The sequence below is a fragment of the Schistocerca piceifrons genome, chromosome 1 (assembly GCF_021461385.2).
Source record: "Schistocerca piceifrons isolate TAMUIC-IGC-003096 chromosome 1, iqSchPice1.1, whole genome shotgun sequence".
NCBI lineage: Eukaryota > Metazoa > Arthropoda > Insecta > Orthoptera > Acrididae > Schistocerca > Schistocerca piceifrons.
The window spans coordinates 1,143,585,439-1,143,606,702 of record NC_060138.1 but is presented as its reverse complement, the minus strand read 5'-3'; the positions used below and the strand labels follow the sequence as shown (position 1 = coordinate 1,143,606,702).

Here is a 21,264-nt window from a genome sequence, read left to right as displayed (position 1 = left end):
GCAGTGATAAAATATAGAAAGCAGACAGACATTATGATTTGTACAGAAACAACACTGCTGTTACTTAAGTTGAAGTAACTGAAAGGGAAGCAGTGGTGCAGAAGAAATGTTAAACAATCTGTACATGGAGCAAACAGTAATGGAGACCAAGAAGAAATCTGGAAAGGGAATAAAACTTTAGTGGGAATAAATAACAACTTTTGAGGTTTACTAATGACAATGTAATTCTGCCTCTGGAAGGTACCAACAGGGATGTGGAGCTATGCTGACTCCAATGCCATTGCTTGCTGTGCTGGGTTCCACTGTTGAGGATATGTGGTGCACACAGCCTGATCGAAGTGGTCCCACAGATCCCTGATTGGGTTTATATAAAGGAAGTTCAGTGGCCAGGGGAGTAGGGCAAACTCATCCTGGTGCTCTTTGAACCATGCACATACACTGCAAGCCGTGTGAAGTGAGCTGCTGGTAGACGTCACCATGCTGAGGGAAACAAACTGCATGTAGGGGTGGACATGATCCCCAAGCATACGTGCGTACATGACACTCCCACCTCCAGCCTGGACCCTTTCGACAATTGTTGCAGGGTATTTGCTTTCTGTCTGATGGAGCATAAAAGGTGATTACTCTGAAAAGGCCACCTGTCACCAGTTAACAGACAGCCAGTTTCAGTATTGGCATGCAAATTACACTGCCTCTGTAGCCGATGAATAATTGTCAGCATGTGTGCATGAACCAGGTGCCTGCTGCTGAGGCCTGTATGCAGCAATGTTTGCTAAATGGTCACTGAGAACATACTGATGGTAACACCTTGTTTCATTTGGACAATCAGTTGTTCAAGTTGCACATCTATTCACTCGTACACATCTTCTCAACTGTTGTTCACAGCCACTATCTATGGCCCATGGTGCGGCATAGTTGCCTTGGCACTGGTTTTGGATAGTGCCATTTTGCTATGCATGCTATACTGTAACCACAGCAGCATGTGGACATTTTACAAACTTAGCCATTTCAAAAATGCTTCCACCTTTGGCTCAAAAGCCAATGATCATGCCCTTTAGGACATCTGTTTCCACATTACAACAATGCCTGCACTGTTTTCTACATCCCCTGACACAGTTTATATACCCTCCACTGCTAGTACAGCCACCCACTGTCTGTGAAAAGTTATTGCATGTTCACATTGAACACAAATGGTGGTTACATTAATGCGACTGGACTGTGTAAAGCAAGAAGCAGAAAGAACAGCTGTTCTGAAACAGAACTTTTTTAACATCTGATACAAATTTAAGTGTTAAGACATCTTTCTGGAAGTACAGAGTGACTCAAAAGCCTGTTAACATCTGAAAATTCAATTATTTCATGGAATAATGTACGTTGAGACGTAAAAACTGACACACATGCTTGAGATGTCATGGGGTTTTAATGAAGGGGGGAAAAAAGACCAACAGATCACACTTCATACAATAAAAAAGCAGTATTAGCATAACAATTCATCTTTAGCAAAGACAATGCTCTTTATAACAAATGCTCAACATGTCAGCCATCATTCGTCAACAATACTAAGTCGACTGACAGCGAATAGCACTGTACAGCTTATCGATATGGATGGTTAGAAATAGCTATCAGATGTTGTCTTGTAGCATCTCTAATGAGGTTGGATAATTGCAGTAGACTTGTGGCTTCAGGTAATCCAAAACCAACAATCACACGGGTTGAGGTCTGGGGACCTGGGAAACCAAGCATGACGGAAATGACAGATCAGAATGCATTTCTCAGCAAACAATGTGTGCAAGTGGACTTTCATATATGTAGCAAATATGGGCTGGAACGCCTTCCAGCAGGTATTTATCAGCCACACGAGGGATGATGTTAAATGATGATGGCGTCCTCTTGGGTAAAATATTCCGGAGGTAAAATAGCCCCCCATTTGGATCTCCGGGCGGGGACTACTCAAGAGAATGTCGTTATCAGGAGAAAGAAAACTGGCATTCTATGGATCGGATCATGGAATGTCACATCCCTCAATCGGGCAGGTAAGTTAGAAAAGTTAAAAAGGGAAATGGATAGGTTAAAGTTAGATATAGTGGGAATTAGTGAAGTTCGGTGGCAAGAGGAACAAGACTTTTGGTCAGGTGAATACAGGGTTATAAATACAAAATCAAATAGGGGTAATGCAGGAGTAGGCTTAATAATGGATAAAAAGAAATAGGAGTGAGGGTAAGCTACTACAAACAGTATAGTGAACGCATTATTGCGGCTAAGATAGACACGAAGCCCACGCCTACTACAGTAGTACAAGTTTATATGCCAACTGGCTCTGCAGATGACGAAGATATTGATGAAATGTATGATGAGATAAAAGAAATTATTCAGATAATGAAGGAAGACAAAAATTTAATAGTCATGGGTGACTGGAATTCGATAGTAGGAAAAAGGAAGAGAACGTAGTAGGTGACTATGGATTGGGGTTAAGATATGAAAGAGGAAGCTGCCTGGTAGAATTTTGCACAGAGCATAACTTAATCATAGCTAACACTTGGTTCAAGAATTATGAAAGAAGATTGTATACATGGAAGAAGCCTGGAGATACTAGAAGGTATCAGATAGATTATATAATGGTAAGACAGAGATTTAGGAACCAGGTTTAAAATTGTAAGACATTTCCAGGGGCAGATGTGGACTCTGACCACAATCTATTGGTTAAGAACTGTAGATTGAAACTGAAGAAACTGCAAAAAGGTGACTTTTAAGGAGATGGGACCTGAGTAAACTGACCAAACCTGAGGTTGTACAGAGTTTCAGGGAGAGCATAAGGGAACAATTGACAGGAATGGGGGAAAGAAATACAGTAGAAGAAGAATGGGTAGCTCTGAGGGAAGAAGTAGTGAAGGCAGCAGAGCATCAAGTAGGTAAAAAGACGAGCTCTTGTAGAAATCGTGGGTAAGAGAAGAAATATTGAATTTAATTGATGAAAGGAGAAAATATAAAAATACAGTTAATGAAGCAGGCAAAAAGGAATACAAACATCTCAAAAATGAGATCAGCAGGAAGTGCAAAATGGCTAAGCAGGGATGGCTAGAGGACAAATGTAAGGACGTAGAGGCTTGTCTCACTAGGGGTAAGATAGATACTGCCTACAGGAAAATAAAAGAGACCTTTGGAGAAAAGAGAACCACTTGTATGAATATCAAGAGCTCAGATGGCAACCCAGTTCTAAGCAAAGAAGGGAAGGCAGAAAGGTGGAAGGAGTATATAGAGGGTTTATACAAGGGCGATGTACTTGAGGACAATATTATGGAAATGGAAGAGGATGTAGATGAAGATGAAATGGGAGATAAGATACTGCGTGAAGAGTTTGACAGAGCACTGAAAGACCTGAGTCGAAACAAGGCCCCGGGAATAGACAACATTCCATTAGAACTACTGATGGCCTTGGGAGAGCCAGTCATAACAAAACTCTACCATCTGGTGAGAAAGATGTATGAGACAGGCGAAATACCCACAGACTTCAAGAAGAATATAGAAGAATATAATAATTCCAATCCCAAAGAAAGCAGGTGTTGACAGATGTGAAAATTACCGAACTATCAGTTTAATAAGCCACAGCTGCAAAATACTAATGCGAATTCTTACAGACGAATGGAAAAACTGGTAGAAGCGGACCTCGAGGAAGATCAGTTTGGATTCCGTAGAAATGTTGGAACACGTGAGGCAATACTAACCTTACGACTTATCTTAGAAGAAAGATTAAGAAAAGGCAAACCTACGTTTCTAGCATTTGTAGACTTAGAGAAAGCTTTTGACAATGTAAACTGGAATACTCTCTTTCAAATTCTGAAGGTGGCAGGGGTAAAATACAAGGAGCGAAAGGCTATTTACAATTTGTACAGAAACCAGATGGCAGTTATAAGAGTCGAGGGGCATGAAAGGGAAGCAGTGGTTGGGAAAGGAGTGAGACAGGGTTGTAGCCTCTCCACGATGTTATTCAATCTGTATATCGAGCAAGCAGTAAAGGAAACAAAAGAAAAATTTGGAGTAGTTATTAAAATTCATGGAGAAGAAGTAAAAACTTTGAGGTTCGCCGATGACATTGTAATTCTGTCAGAGACAGCAAAGGACTTGGAAGAGCAGTTGAACGGAATGGACAGTGTCTTGAAAGGAGGATATAAGATGAACATCAACAAAAGCAAAACGAGGATAATGGGTGATAATGAGGGAATTAGATTAGGAAATGAGACACTTAAAGCAGTAAAGGAGTTTTGCTATTTAGGGAGTAAAATAACTGATGATGGTCGAAGTAGAGAGGATATAAAATGTAGACTGGCAATGGCAAGGAAATCGTTTCTGAAGAAGAGAAATTTGTTAACATCGAGTATAGATTTAAGTGTCAGGAAGTCGTTTCTGAAAGTATTTGTATGGAGTGTAGCCATGTATGGAAGTGAAACATGGACGATAACCAGTTTGGACAAGAAGAGAATAGAAGCTTTCGAAATGTGGTGCTACAGAAGAATGCTGAAGATAAGGTGGGTAGATCACGTAACTAATGAGGAGGTATTGAATAGGATTGGGGAGAAGAGAAGTTTGTGGCACAACTTGACTAGAAGAAGGGATCGGTTGGTAGGACATGTTTTGAGGCATCAAGGGATCACAAATTTAGCATTGGAGGGCAGCGAGGAGGGTAAAAATCGTAGAGGGAGACCAAGAGATCAATACACTAAGCAGATTCAGAAGGATGTAGGTAGCAGTAGGTACTGGGAGATGAAGAAGCTTGCACAGGATAGAGTAGCATGGAGAGCTGCATCAAACCAGTCTCAGGACTGAAGACCACAACAACAACAACTAGGGATGATGAGATTCTTTAACATATGCTGACAACTGTTTGAAATGCTGCATCCCACATTTCCTTGAAGAAAAGGGTCCCATCATGAATGAATTGGTAAATCCACACCACATCGTGACTTCTCCTCATGGGCTAGAGTTTACACAACAGTTTTAGGATTTTCGGTAGCCAATATTCTGAGGGTGTGTGGAATAGGCTTTGCCACAATACGTCAGACAACCAATCAACACCTTCCCTCATTTCCTTAAGTGTGTGCACTGCAAATGCTCTCCGCATCACAAAATTGGTGGCTAACAGTTCATTACAGTGCTTGATTTTGGCCAAACAGAACTGTAGGGTATGTCTTAGTGCTCTCCAAAAAGTCGTGCGTGAAATGCCAATGTGACGTACCACTTCACAAGTGCTGACCTCACCATGTGGAGATGAACTGTCCGAAAAGCGATAGCACTTTCTTCTGTTTGCAGACTATGGCACTTTGAACTTTGTGCTCATTTTCCACACAGTGATGCTTGTCACAGGATCCTTATTCATTCGAATACCCTTCTTATGGTGATTGGATCCTAAAGCGGCAATAGCCAGTTCTCTATTCACTAACAGTGCCCTTTCAGGTAAAGTTATGCCATGATTACTGGCCCATCTGACTCCCTCTCTCACCACAACTCATTTTATACATGATTCTCATGTGGCATCAGCAACATGTTGCTGTCCAGCTCCATCTGTTAGCCAGTTTTTGCACTAGTTTTTGGTTTCAAAAAATCCCATACTGTTTCAGGCACGTGTCAATTTTTACCCCTCCATCTATATTATTCCGTGACTGAGTGCATTTTTAAATGTTAAAGGACTTTTGGGTCACCTGCATTTGTCAGGTGAGTGGCCTTATACAGAATTGAAATATGTACGATAAACAGTACAGGCAAAATGAGAATAGAATCTTTCGAAATATGATGCTACAGGAGAACATTAGGTGGGTAGACTGCATAAAAATGAAGAGCACCTGAGTCAAAGTGAAGAGAAAATGAATTTTCGGTACAACTTAACTAAAGATGGGATTGGTTTATGAGACACTTTCTGAAGCATCAAGGAACTTCTTAATGAAGAGAAGTGGGGCGTTGGGAAAGGGATAAACATTGTACAGGGAGACAGGGCTTCAACACCATAAGCAGATTCAAAGGGATGTAAGGTTCAGTGGTTAAGAAGATATGAAACGACATACACAAGACACGGTAGTGCAGAGAGGTGCATCAAACCAGTCTTCAGGCTGGAGACCACAACCACAACAGAGGGAAACATGTGACTTATTAAAGCTCTGGGTCAGTACACAAGGCATGTGCCAATAGCAAAATTGATAGCACATTGCCTGTGAAAGTTAAGGACGCATATTCCAATTGACCAAATGGTATAATTATCAGTTTCTGTAAAACAATCACTTACCATGTTGTTGTGCAGACTCTGTGTATCATACCAGCAGAAACCATGGCAATAGCAAGACAAAGTACAACTGAAACAAAATTAAACACATGCTCAATATCTTCAATTCATTAATACCGGAAGAAATTAAGGAATCAAAACTACAAGTGTCATTTACATTACCTTCAGGAAAAAGGGTTGTTTGGAACCCTTTACCGAACAGAGCAGACTCCAAATTTCCAACTGCCTGACAATATAATAGGAAAACAAATTCATATGTGAAGATGCAGAAAATTACTTCATGAAAAATGCCATTCTCTGACAAGGAAGAAACAATCATTTTTAACATCCAATTCTAAGCAAGTCATTAGAGATGGGGTATTAGGCCAAGTGAGCATAACAGGGAGGATATGGCTTGGCTGTAATGGAAGGTAGAGCATTCATGCAATATATATCTCAGGGAAACAATTGAAACACTACAACAAAATGTCTGTAAGGGAATTTGGACCTGCTGGTCTCTGAAAGGAAAGCAGTGTCTCACAACCATGCCATCTCATGACACACCCAGATAATACTATAACAATTTAATGTGTATTGCATTAAACAAGATCACAATGGTGACCACTGAAATTATCAGCATGTCTAAATTAAATAGCTAGACACATTCTGATCTAAATAAATTAGTTAACTTGTAGGTAATATTTCCGGTAGAGACTGTTTTGAATTTATAACAAATCTGTGGTAGCACTGTAGTTGTGCTGAAGGTATGAAATCAAATAACAAACAATTCCAGTGAAAGCCAATGAATTTCAGTAGTTAACTGCCAAAGCACTCCTACTAAAGACCTAAAATTTAGCTTCCTCTACTAAAACAATGGTATTCATATAACTAAGTACCAAGAGTTGGATGGAACCCAAGGTTTTTGATAAGTGATGGTGGGCTGTAGTTCCCAGACAGTCGCAGTTGCAGAGTCATTCAAAGATATCTTGATAACACAGAAGTACCCCTGCCATATAATGTATGTAAAAATTTATTTGAAATTACCAAAGACTGAAGATATGCTTTTACAAATAATCTTCGTTGATGCAGCAATATTGTGTTTTGCTGCAATAAATAAAAATCTCATATAAAAAATTTTCCCATTCCATCATGGCAGGCTGTTACAGTAACTGATTTAAAAGCGTTTCAGAACAAAAACTGTCCAAGTTGCGAAATGATTAAAGTCAGCATTTCATCTTTTCGCATCATCAAATTGTCTACAAAAATAAGAAACCAATCAATTAGAGACAAATGGAGGAAAAGGGCATGGTCCTATCTTACATGGTTATGCAGACAATGTGAATTAAAAGTAATAAAAACTTATGTAAAAGTAGCTGGACACATGACCCATCAGTTATAGAACCACATATAATGTAAAATATACACCAAGGTAACTGGATATATAATCTATCCATCATGAAACATCTAAACCACACAGTAGACCTGGTGGAAAGAGAGAAACAGCCAGAAAAACACTGAGAAAGTAGAGATATGTGGCGGAAAAATTTTCCACTTTTATCGTATGTTACCTTGAGTACACCAGCCATCTCACTGTTTTCGAGGTACAAATTTGTGAAGATCCCATTCATGGGAAACTTCTATTATGATTTAGCTAAACACTTTAAAAACAAGATTTGCATGTTGTTTACACTACTGGTAATAAGCTTCAGTATAATTATATTCACAATGAATTCCCCCAGAAAGATAGATATGCAGGGTCAGGCGTATATAAATAGGTGTGTAGCAATTGCAAAAAGTCATAAAAAGGTGGCCAGACTGGCGGCAGATTAAAGACCTGGTTCAAGGAACACCTGTTAACTAAGAAAGGTCAGATTAAGCAAAATTCTGCATTTGCTGAGTGTCTTAAGTCCAATGGGCACCACCCCCACACTAGAAAACCTGAGGGTAAAGCACATTGCTCAGAAGGAGAAGAAGTTGAGTCTACTAGAGGAGCTTGAAATTGTTAAATAACTTGACGGTAACAAAGGCAAGTTGATGAATGATCAATTGATTAACAGTAATCAAGTGTATTATGATACAATGTTACCAGTGTTCCAAATGTTGCTGCATTGATTATTATGTGTCGACAGCATCACACTCAATTTGTCGATTTTTGTGTGGGAAGTTGGGGAACCCTATTTTAAAGGGAGCTTTTTAATGACTTTTGTATTGTAGATGTTTTTTTTATTGTAAATGACTTTACCTCTTTACATTTTATAACTTACATTTCTTTATTTTAATAACTAAGAATATTTTTGTCTCTTTTTGCAAAGCTTAAGACTGCCCCCAGTCATGGTATATTGAAGCTTTATCGATTCAGAATGCATATGCTATGAATATACTCCTACTGTTAGCTGTTTTACTCTATGTGACGGAGTTTTATAGACATATTTTGATTCGTTGTTTTTTATGTAATCATTTGACCTATTCTTTGCGCTTTATATTGGGGGGGGGGGGGGTACTTTTATTTTATTTTTGGGTTTTATGTGTCTGCATTGGTTTGTTTATATGCATTTTATTTACTAGGTTTACACACATTCGTTTTTTAAAAATGTTCCTTAAGCCGGACATGCGTGCCACCTGGGTACTTCTTACTGCACTATACACAACACATTTCTCAAATTTTCATTGAAATGTGTGTGTGTGTGTGTGTGTGTGTGTGTGTGTGTGTGTGTGTGTGACATTATGCCATGTGTGGCTCATACTGCAGTTCTGTAAGCGTGACCCTATTTTGTACAGCCATGGGAGATTCATCTGGTGTGTTCAAGTTAACATATGATAACCATGGAAAAATTTTCCACCACATATTTCTACTTTCTTGGTGTTATTCTGGCTGTTTCTCTCCTTCCACTAGGTTCACCGCATGGTTTAGATGTTTCATGACAGATGGATTATATATCCAGTTATCTTGGTGTCTATTTTACACCATATGCGGTTTTATGACTGATGGGTCACATATCCAGTTACTTTAAAGTTTTTATTACTTTTAGTTCACTCACCCTTTCCCTCCATTTGTTTCCAACTGATTGGTTTCTTGTTCTTCTAGACAATCTGATAATGCCCAAAAGGGTGAAACGTATGATTGACATTAAATAATTTCCTAACTGAGACTGATTTTGTTCTGGAAAAATCTAATGTCAGGCGAGGTTGAAATAAAAGCAGATTATGAACTTACATCAATGAACTAAAACATCATGACCACTGCCCATCATGAGATTGGGTGCTGTCTGGGGCTGTTGTGTGCTTGTGACATGAAGAAGTGATGAATATGGAATTAATGTAGTGGTGATATGGGGAAATCCATTGACTTGACTTTGACAAAGGGCAGATTGTTATAGTCCAACGCCCAGCAACTAGCATCTCTGAAACAGTGAAGCATGTTGGCTGTTAGTGTGCTACTAGCATGAGCATTTATGAAAAGAGGTTGAAGGATGGTAAAACCATCAGGAGACAAGGTGGTGGACACCCAAGGCTCATCTCGGAATGTCAAGGGCAGAATTTGCTCATTATGTAATGCAGGATAGGCAGCAATCTGTGTTAGATGAGATGACAGAGTACCATGATGGTGCATGCACATATATTCAGTGCAAATAATTTAACATGGAGCTCTGCATTTGACAACCCCTACACGCTTTAATGCTGACCAAAACGACATTGTCAGTTACGACTGCTATGAGCATGAGATCACTGATACTGCACTGTGGACCAATGAAAATAGGTCAAATGGTTGGATAAATCACGTTTCATGCTTCACCCAGGTGAATGGCTAGTTGAAACATGCACTACACCATAGATACACGCTTCTGGGAGCTGTATTTTGCTATGGGGACATTCACCTTAGGTTCCATGGCGCCATAACAGCTGTGGACTACATGGGCATTACTGCGGACCACCTGCATGTTTCATATCTTCCCATAAGATGATGGCATCTTCTATCAGGATAACTGTCTATGAAACAAAGCGAGAATCATGTTTCAGTGGTTCAAGGAGCAAGATGGTGAAGTCACATTTATGTCTTGGCCACCAAATTTAGATAATCTGAACCCAATAGAACATATACGGGAAACTACTGGGCACCATATCTGTGATCACAAACCACCAGCTTGTGTTGTATTGGAATTGCTAGACCTGTGCATATACACCTGGTGCCACATACCTCCAGAAACCTACCAAGGATTTGTAAAATCCATACCATGCAGAACTGCTGCTGGTATTGCATTCCAAAGGATGACCAACACACTATTAAGCAGTTGTTCATAACAGTTGGGTTATCAGTGTATTTTTTTCTACAATAGTCACCCACAGCAGATTCTGGTTAGTCTCAAGGTTCAGCTCTGCATCAGTTGCAGAAACATTCAAAGATACCTCACTAGCACAGAAATACCCAGCCACATATGTAAAACCTTATCTGAATTACGAAAAACACACAACATGGTGTGCAAATTCCACAATATTTCCACAAAGCAACTGTCCGACATCTTCAGGTGGTTAAATCGTGCTGGTGGCTAGGTACGACGATACCCGCATGTTAATGCCCCGTTTCTAGAACAAGTGCAGCTAGAACATGCTGGTGCAGAAATCACACACGCACAATTATTAGCAGATAGATGGTGCCATACTCGAGACGCTCTCTGTCAAAAATCGCAGAGCGGCTCTCCTTCGCACGCGCTGTGTTTACTATCAGTGTGGCCAGACGTTACTCACTAAATACCATACTAGACCAATGTTATGACAGGTCTGTGATCAAAAATCTTGATTTTCGTGTTGTGATTTACTAGCAGGCAATGCAGGGTTCCAGGCTGTGCTCAGTTGAAACCTCGCATCCCTGTTGATGAGATTATCAACTGTACATATGTGTATTGCTTCCTCAATGATGCCGGCGATAAAACTTCAGTCTTTTCATAAATCATGTGATGTCCTGTATTCAGACAGTGTTGCGTAATTGCCGACTTTTCCGGTTGGCGAAGGCTTTTATGATGCTGATGTTCATCACAGCGTTCTTGTACTGTGCGACATGTCTGGCCTATATATGCTGCCCCACACTGACAAGGAATCTTGTACACACCACATTTCCTCAGGCCAAGATCATCCTTAACCAAACCCAACAGGTTTCTCAGTTTTGCAGACGGTTGAAAACACACTTCATGCCATATCTTCCAAGGACTCTTCCGATTCTTGATGACGTGGCACCAAAATACGGCAAAAGTCCAAAGTGGTGGGTGTCTTCGAATCTTCATTCAGCTCCACAGACTGAATTTACTTGAGCTGAATGCATTACGTATCTGTCTCTCAGAATAACAGTTTTGTTGGAACACTGTCTTCAAATGTTGTATTTCACTAAAAAAGGGAAGCTTGAAGAGACACAACTTAAGACATGCTCTCAGAACTAATCTTCCTTCAAAAATCTATAGGGTGTTTATAAAAATTGAGTCATATTCTTATGGGATGGAGCACTGGTCAAAAACAAGGTAAAAATAGTGTCTATTAAAATATGAGTTTGCGCATCCTTAAAGGCCAGTGTGGGTCATTTGACCACATTGTCTAACAGTAGTGTCATCACAGCATGTTGTGCACTGCATCGTTCTGTATTAAATATGATGAATTCATAAATACCCTGTAGAATGACATGTATTTCCAACCATATGTCGATTGTACATATGACATTTTTTATTCCTTGTCCTATCAGGATCATTTCCTGTAGTTTTTCCTCATTTAACAAAACTGCCCAGTATACTTGGGAGGTCATTAGAGGTCCTAACACACTTCAATGCAGCACTCTTGATATTATCTTCATGTATGTATTGGGCTTAGAACACACTTATTTCACATAATTTTAGGTTATTGGGAGTTATCCCATCTTGTCAATGTTTGATATCTGTATTAAATAATTCATGTTTCAACACAAGCCTTTTACATAGTCTTATTACTTCACATCCATTTCCCTTTTTAAATTTTCTAACCTACCTGCCCGATTAAGGGATCTGACATTCCACGCTCCGATCCGTAGAACGCCAGTTTTCTTTCTCCTGATAACGACATCCTCTTGAGTAGTCCCCGCCCGGAGATCCGAATGGGGGACTATTTTACAAAAAGGGAAATGGATAGGTTGAAGTTAGATATAGTGGGAATTAGTGAAGTTCGGTGGCAGGAGGAACAAGACTTCTGGTCAGGTGACTACAGGGTTATAAACACAAAATCAAATAGGGGTAATGCAGGAGTAGGTTTAATAATGAATAGGAAAATAGGAATGAGGGTAAGCTACTACAAACAGCATAGTGAACGCATTATTGTGGCCAAGATAGATACGAAGCCCACGCCTACTACAGTAGTACAAGTTTATATGCCAACTAGCTCTGCAGATGACGAAGAAATTGAAGAAATGTATGATGAAATAAAAGAAATTATTCAGATTGTGAAGGGAGACGAAAATTTAATAGTCATGGGTGACTGGAATTCGAGTGTAGGAAAAGGGAGAGAAGGAAACATAGTAGGTGAATATGGATTGGGGGACAGAAATGAAAGAGGAAGCCGCCTGGTCGAATTTTGCACAGAGCACAACATAATCATAACTAACACTTGGTTTAGGAATCATGAAAGAAGGTTGTATACATGGAAGAACCCTGGAGATACTAAAAGGTATCAGATAGATTATATAATGGTAAGACAGAGATTTAGGAACCAGGTTTTAAATTGTAAGACATTTCCAGGGGCAGATGTGGACTCTGACCACAATCTATTGGTTATGACCTGTAGATTAAAACTGAAGAAACTGCAAAAAGGTGGGAATTTAAGGAGATGGGACCTGGATAAACTAAAAGAACCAGAGGTTGTACAGAGATTCAGGGAGAGCATAAGGGAGCAATTGACAGGAATGGGGGAAATAAATACAGTAGAAGAAGAATGGGTAGCTTTGAGGGATGAAGTAGTGAAGGCAGCAGAGGATCAAGTAGGTAAAAAGACGAGGGCTAGTAAAAATCCTTGGGTAACAGAAGAAATATTGAATTTAATTGATGAAAGGAGAAAATATAAAAATGCAGTAAGTGAAACAGGCAAAAAGGAATACAAACATCTCAAAAATGAGATCGACAGGAAGTGCAAAATGGCTAAGCAGGGATGGCTAGAGGACAAATGTAAGAATGTAGAGGCCTATCTCACTAGGGGTAAGATAGATACCGCCTACAGGAAAATTAAAGAGACCTTTGGAGATAAGAGAACGACTTGTGTGAATATCAAGAGCTCAGATGGAAACCCAGTTCTAAGCAAAGAAGGGAAAGCAGAAAGGTGGAAGGAGTATATAGAGGGTCTATACAAGGGCGATGTACTTGAGGACAATATTATGGAAATGGAAGAGGATGTAGATGAAGATGAAATGGGAGATATGATACTGCGTGAAGAGTTTGACAGAGCACTGAAAGATCTGAGTCGAAACAAGGCTCCCGGAGTAGACAATATTCCATTGGAACTACTGACGGCCGTGGGAGAGCCAGTCCTGACAAAACTCTACCATCTGGTGAGCAAGATGTATGAAACAGGCGAAATACCCTCAGACTTCAAGAAGAATATAATAATTCCAATCCCAAAGAAAGCAGGTGTTGACAGATGTGAAAATTACCGAACTATCAGCTTAATAAGTCACAGCTGCAAAATACTAACACGAATTCTTTACAGACGAATGGAAAAACTAGTAGAAGCCAACCTCGGGGAAGATCAGTTTGGATTCCGTAGAAACACTGGAACACGTGAGGCAATACTGACCTTACGACTTATCTTAGAAGAAAGATTAAGGAAAGGCAAACCTACGTTTCTAGCATTTGTAGACTTAGAGAAAGCTTTTGACAATGTTGACTGGAATACTCTCTTTCAAATTCTAAAGGTGGCAGGGGTAAAATACAGGGAGCGAAAGGCTATTTACAATTTGTACAGAAACCAGATGGCAGTTATAAGAGTCGAGGGACATGAAACGGAAGCAGTGGTTGGGAAGGGAGTAAGACAGGGTTGTAGCCTCTCCCCGATGTTGTTCAATCTGTATATTGAGCAAGCAGTAAAGGAAACAAAAGAAAAATTCGGAGTAGGTATTAAAATTCATGGAGAAGAAATAAAAACTTTGAGGTTCGCCGATGACATTGTAATTCTGTCAGAGACAGCAAAGGACTTGGAAGAGCAGTTGAATGGAATGGACAGTGTCTTGAAAGGAGGATATAAGATGAACATCAACAAAAGCAAAACAAGGATAATGGAATGTAGTCTAATTAATTCGGGTGATGCTGAGGGAATTAGATTAGGAAATGAGGCACTTAAAGTAGTAAAGGAGTTTTGCTATTTGGGGAGCAAAATAACTGATGATGGTCGAAGTAGAGAGGATATAAAATGTAGGCTGGCAATGGCAAGGAAAGCGTTTCTGAAGAAGAGAAATTTGTTAACATCCAGTATAGATTTAAGTGTCAGGAAGTCATTTCTGAAAGTATTCGTATGGAGTGTAGCCATGTATGGAAGTGAAACATGGACGATAAATAGTTTGGACAAGAAGAGAATAGAAGCTTTCGAAATGTGGTGCTACAGAAGAATGCTGAAGATTAGATGGGTAGATCACATAACTAATGAGGAAGTATTGAATAGGATTGGGGAGAAGAGAAGTTTGTGGCACAACTTGACCAGAAGAAGGGATCGGTTGGTAGGACATGTTCTGAGGCATCAAGGGATCACCAATTTAGTATTGGAGGGCAGCGTGGAGGGTAAAAATCGTAGAGGGAGACCAAGAGATGAATACACTAAGCAGATTCAGAAGGATGTAGGTTGCAGTAGGTACTGGGAGATGAAAAAGCTTGCACAGGATAGAGTAGCATGGAGAGCTGCATCAAACCAGTCTCAGGACTGAAGACCACAACAACAACATTACTTCACATACCATTTGTGTTATATAGCACAAGATAAGAAAACTCATTCATAAAATCATTAATGTTGAAGTTGACAATATTTGCTAATCATTATTTATAAAATTACACAAGAGTCGTCATGAAGGAAGGAAGGAGGTTGTCGGTTTGGAATCAGTCGGGTGTTGGGAAGGGTAGTGTTCAATAGCGGTAAGGCCATGGACATTAGGGATGTTAGTGTAAAGGAAGAGGGCATAAATAGTGACAAGCAGGACACTGTTAGGTAAAAGGACAAGAACTGTGGAGAGTTGGTGGAGGAAATGGTTGGTATCTTTTATACAGGAGGGTAGGTTCTGAGTGATAGGTTGAAGGTGTTGGTCTACGAGAGCAGAGATTCTCTCAGTGGGCACACATTACTTGCCACAATCGGGTGTCCTGGATGGTTGGGTTTATGAACTTCAGGAAGGATGTAGAAGGTAGAAGTGTGGGGAATGGTAGGGGTGAGCAGAGAGATGGACTCCGGGGAGAGGTTCTAGAATGGGCCTACGGATTTGAGGAGTGACTGGATAGCCTGCTGGATGTCTGGAATGGGGTCACTGTTGCAAGGTTTGTAGGTGGATGTATCTGATAGCTGGTGGAGTCCTTCTGCCAGGTAATCATTGCAATTCAAAACAACAGTGGTGGAGCCTTTATCCGCAGGTAGGATAATAAGGTCGGGATCAGTTTTTAGATGCGGATGTGAGATTAGTTTGCATGTTGCAGGTTTTCATACAGATGGCTGAGATATTCCAAGTTCTCCGCTGGCTCTATGGTTAGATTTACTGGAACTGCACACAAGGCTTTCTTGAATCTGTCGGACATCATCTTCTGACACAAGTGGTCTGCCTGTGCTTTTTTTCTTTGCACACACTCCCAGTCTGTTTAAATTGCTTAAGCCAATGGATAATGCTTTTGTGATTTGGTAGTTGAATACCGAATTTGGTATAATATGCTCACTGCACTGCAATCTACTACTTACTTTTCGCGAACTCAAGAAACCTTGTACTCCACAGTTGCCATCTTACTCACAACTGACAGTGAAATTGAATGACAGCCCTACTGCTGCGTGAACTCTACCAGCCGCTTCTGAAACCCACCTGCTAAAAACTTTGAAACTTCCTCTTTTCATTGGCATAAAGCTTGCTCATTTTGGATTTGTACTTGAAGACATATGAATTTTTAAAAATGGGTCCATCATTCAGAATAACCTTGTAAATTACACTCTTTTAAAAAATTGCTGAATCAGTAAAATGAAAGGAAATAAATTTTCACACTTTACGTTAACTTGCCCACCTAGAATGAGTTGTACTTAAATATGCTAATTTGATACCTTTGCATATGAGGCAGTGAATGGATGAACTTACTTAAAATAACCATCTTCCAGCACAGCATAATATACTTTGATTTCAGATGCGCGTGTCAATTAGCAGAAGACACATTAAACATTTTTTTTTAATAAAAAGCTTACAATCCAGGGATTATTTAAGACCAAAATAATGTTCCCAGCAGGTTGGAGACACCTGATATAAGCATTTTTCCACATCCTCGCAATTTATCTGAAATCGAAAATTGACATTCATTAACTTTAAAAAAAAATTTCTTTGTAATTTTACTGCTTCAATAACTGGATATCAGTTAATTATATGCCTTACTTAGCTTCTAAAAAAATGCAAATCAAAAGCTTCATAAACACCTGAGTTATGGGTATTTATGTAGATAAGTGTCCGCAGCTCGTGGTCTCGCATTAGCGTTCTCCGCTTCCCGAGCATAGGATCCCGAGTTCGATTCCCAGAGAAGTCAGGGATTTTCACCTGCCCCAAAATGACTGGGTGTTGTTGTGTCGTCGTCGTCATCATCATCATCATCATCATCATCATCATCATCATCCCCATCCCCATTACAGCCAGAGGAAGGCAACAGCAAACCATCTCCATTAGGACATTGCCTAGTACGGCGGTGCGGGTTTCCCACATCGTTCCCCTATACACTGTCAAGAAGCATGGGACTTCATTTCCATTTTCCATGTAGATAAGTACCATTCTGCATTGACATTCTTGCAGAGCCCAGTTATCAGAATATCACTACATTTAAAATTAGATATAAAATAAAGTTGTTGTCCGAGACTAAAAAGATTTTGCAGAAGTTCCTATGTTATCAGTATACGCAAATGTGTAAGGTTTTGTAAAAATCCTTGAATTATTGTGTATTTTGGCATGGAATGACCACCTATTTATCTGGAGTGTATGCTTGTGTGGATATGAGACAGGGACAATTAGCTGCTCACAGAAGACAAATTATTTTGAAATGTGGTAACTAATGAGTAGGTACTGAATCAGACTGGGGATAAGCAACTTCTGGTGTAACTTGTGAGATTGGTAATAGAGGGAGATGTTACGTGTAAAAACAGTAAAGGGAGACCATGGAAGGAATACAGTAAGCAGATCAAACAGATGTATGCTGGAGCAGTTGCTTAGCGATGAAGATGCTTGCACAAGATTGAGCACTGTGGAGGAATGTGTCAAACCAGTCTACAAACTGACAACCACAACAATAACATAAATGAGAAACTGTTCTATACGGATGCCAGTATTCAGTAAATATCACTTACTGATCTGAAAGAAAGATATTAAAATAAGGGAACTGATAAATGAACCACTCATCACAGCAATGCAAACAACACAGTATGGTACTCATGAAAGCTACAAACTGTAGAAAGAGCATGCATTACACTATGGGTGATTGGCTTATAACAACAACAACCTGACTTAAGGCTCATTGTAATCAAGATGCGGTTAATCCAGTCCTTGCTGGTAACCGGTGTAACACTGGTAGTGAAAAGACATGCGTTTCATACACTGGAAGCACAATGGATTGTGACCAATAGTGTAAGGTGCAATCCTGAATGTATTGTTCGTATTTCTGGAAAATCGTTAAACTCTGGATAATGGAGGAGGACGTAGATCGAAAAAGATTAGGATGGCTACCACTAACTAAACTCAACAGCAGTAAAAGCTTCGGTGAAGTCACCATCCGTTGTGTTTGCATAGATAAGAATATATTACGAAAATACACATCATCACAAGAAATTAACACTACACAATTTCTCATAGTGTATTTTTAAAATTTACTGCTATTTTCGGGTTCGATATATAGTTTCCTATGAAATAGCGATGTGGTATGTCCAAAGGATACAATCAGCAGCAGCTCGAACAGCATTGATGCAAACCAGCCTCCTACGAGTGTAAGAACCTGCGAAGAAGCTAGCCATTGACGATTCATCTGCATGCCGGAGAAGAGCAATACTGTCAACAACGAAGCAATGGCAAAAGACATCCCAGAAGATACAGCTGCAACAAAGCAATTTACCATTTTTATAACAACAATATTTACAACTCTCTTCGACAAAAACATCACTTGAGCGATATTTTTACAAATGACAAACGTTGGACTGTTACCCATTTTTATTTCTCGAAAAATAATTCACGCTGTGTTTGTTTACAACTTCCTACCGGTGTCACGACGTGGACATACGTGGGAGCAAAGTTCATAGGATCTAAGACCACCATCGGTCGTTCCACTAACAACGACTTCCATCAACACTAAATATTGGCGACAATTACAATGCTACAAGGAAAAATACGTTTTTTGGTAGACTAGAGTAGAGAAATGTATAAACAGTGTGGCATTAACTTTTCAGGTTATGAAACATTATGTGTACAGCGCATGCAGCGATTGGGGATAAGAAATAAATGAACAGATTTTTACATCATAAAGAACTTCCTTGCAAGAATATATAAACGAGACGGTGTTGCACACAATGAATAAACTGCGTGAGGTTGAGTTTCTTAAGCAGACTGGTACTGTGTTCGGACGAATGGAAGCTCTTTCTAATTGAATTCAATTTATTGCCAACCACGTACTACGATATCTCATTATATATAGGATTTATCAAAGTAATAATTCATTAACAATTTTAGAATAATATTTTAGGTAACAAAATATTCTTATGTATAGTATGACGCCATACATAACAAAAGTCTTAATATAAATTAATTAATAAAAAAAGTTTTATTATATTTGTCCAAATACAATGTAATTTAATAAGTCTATGGTATATTGTCACCTATAACACTGCTTGGAGGCGTAAAAGGGCCTGCACATGTTCAGTATTTATTTACAACACTAGTTTGTCAGACCTTCAGTATAGTGAACGGACCTCACAGTATCAAGAACATTGTCAAAAATTGTCAGTTGACAACACGATTTTACAATGTTTAGATGTCGAACACCCAAAAGAAATCGTGCACTGCAATTATAGTAGCTATACTTGGGGAACAACAGAAAACAACGAAAAGAGGAAAAGGGTCCGAGATTGGTTGAAAGGAGAAGAGACTGTCCACATGTTAATTTACTGATTGAAGCTAGGATCATGGGTTGAAAGATTTTGTAAATTATTTTTCGATGACTCCTGCATTGTACAAATTATTAGTGTTGATTGAGATAAAAATAGAGAAGAAAAATACCTTAACGAGAGAGGCAATTGCAGTGAACAGGATATTACGAGAAACTTCAAGATGTCTGGAGACAGACAAGTCATTCTAATGCTCGAAGTTTAGTTTTGTAATATCAGCAAGCACAGTTATTATAATTCTATGGAAATCTGTGAAGCAGTTGTATTTGCCTGGCAAGACCTGTTCAAGCAGTTAACTTATAACATTTTTTACACTTTTTGAAAATTTGGTGAAATCGACATGTAATCTAAACTACATTTCCATATTAATGAAGTAAGCAATGTCACAGAGAACCCTCCAGTAACCATCCTAAAGTGGCATATACGAAAATTACCCTTGCATAGGCCTATTAAAATTCTTTTGTGTTAAAAAGCTTGTAAAAAATGGTATCTAAGATATGATATGCACAACGAAAAGTCGAAAAAATTAACGGTGCGCACTAACGCCATGTGGCTGGTTCATGGGTCTCTGTCAATGCCTCAATGGAGAAAATTGTCAAACTGTCAATATTTGACCTCACACGTTCGGTATGTATTGAGAATACAGAAAAATTTTTGAGGTCCATCAGTACTGCTCATCAGTATTTCTAATATTGACAAGACATCAACATGTGCCCTCAGATGGTCAATATATTGACAGTTTGACAATATTATAGAACATGTGAGGGCTCCTTAAGTATCATTAGGCAGAGAGAGTGGGGTGCCGAGCAGAATTATTTGTGCAATAAACAAAGACTTCAGTGTGCTTTGAGCAGTGATCTCTATATTATATTAGTATGGAGATCACTGGCTTTGAGGTATCCGACCACGCAGTCACGGTTTTGTATCGTTCGATATTAATGAACTATTGTTCATTCACAACCGTCTTGGATTCGATATTGGAACTTTCCTCATACCTGGTAGGGAAGTCTTCGATATTGGTGACCCCGTATCAACTGAGTAGCACTATGAATAAGTGTTTGATTGTGACATCCATGACAAGTAGTAAACTATGAGTCCAAAATGGCTACAAACAGAACTAATTTCGAGCTCTGATGTGTTTCACGTGACACCTGAGTCAACTATGCCATGAACTAAAATTGAGCAGAGAACTCCTTCACACATGGTTCCACAATCAGCCGCTCACTATCATAATATGGCTACTAGATTCACAACGATGCTGCAGGTACCGAAGGTCATCTTGCCTCTGATGCTGTTTCACTAAGCCACAATTATTCCATTAAGGCAGGTTCACATATGCAACTAATGTGATGCCACAGCTTGTGGCTCTCTGTATTGGCAATGTGAGCTATCACTCATACCTGGATGTCACAAATTCTAAGTAGTTGCAAAGCTTTCAACACGGCGTCAGTTGAAATCGTATGGGAGTTTATGAATTTTATAGTGCAGGTTATGGCGTTAGAGCTGTGAGTACAGTTAAATGCAAGGAAGACGAATCCTAAATGTTGGATCCAAAAATAGATTTCTCAGATAAATCAGTGACCTCACTTTTATAAGAGAAGAGAAGTAAATATCATCTGAAGACATGCCACTCTTTCGAGATATTAGAATCTTATTGT

General features: G+C 39.4%; 1 protein-coding gene across 1 annotated transcript in view; it reads right to left on the bottom strand.

Annotated features, from left to right (window-relative positions):
* LOC124780907 (protein KRTCAP2 homolog) overlaps nt 1-18,808 on the bottom strand; it is a 38,318-nt gene extending 19,510 nt beyond the window's left edge. The window contains exons 1-4 of the mRNA XM_047253814.1: nt 18,651-18,808; nt 18,388-18,542; nt 6,431-6,494; nt 6,272-6,338 (exon numbers count right to left, since the gene is read on the bottom strand). Coding sequence (XP_047109770.1) covers nt 6,272-6,338; nt 6,431-6,494; nt 18,388-18,542; nt 18,651-18,654 — 290 coding nt within the window. The 5' untranslated portion in view covers nt 18,655-18,808. The remainder of the gene's footprint in view (nt 1-6,271; nt 6,339-6,430; nt 6,495-18,387; nt 18,543-18,650) is intronic.
* Between the last annotated feature and the right edge of the window lie 2,456 nt (nt 18,809-21,264).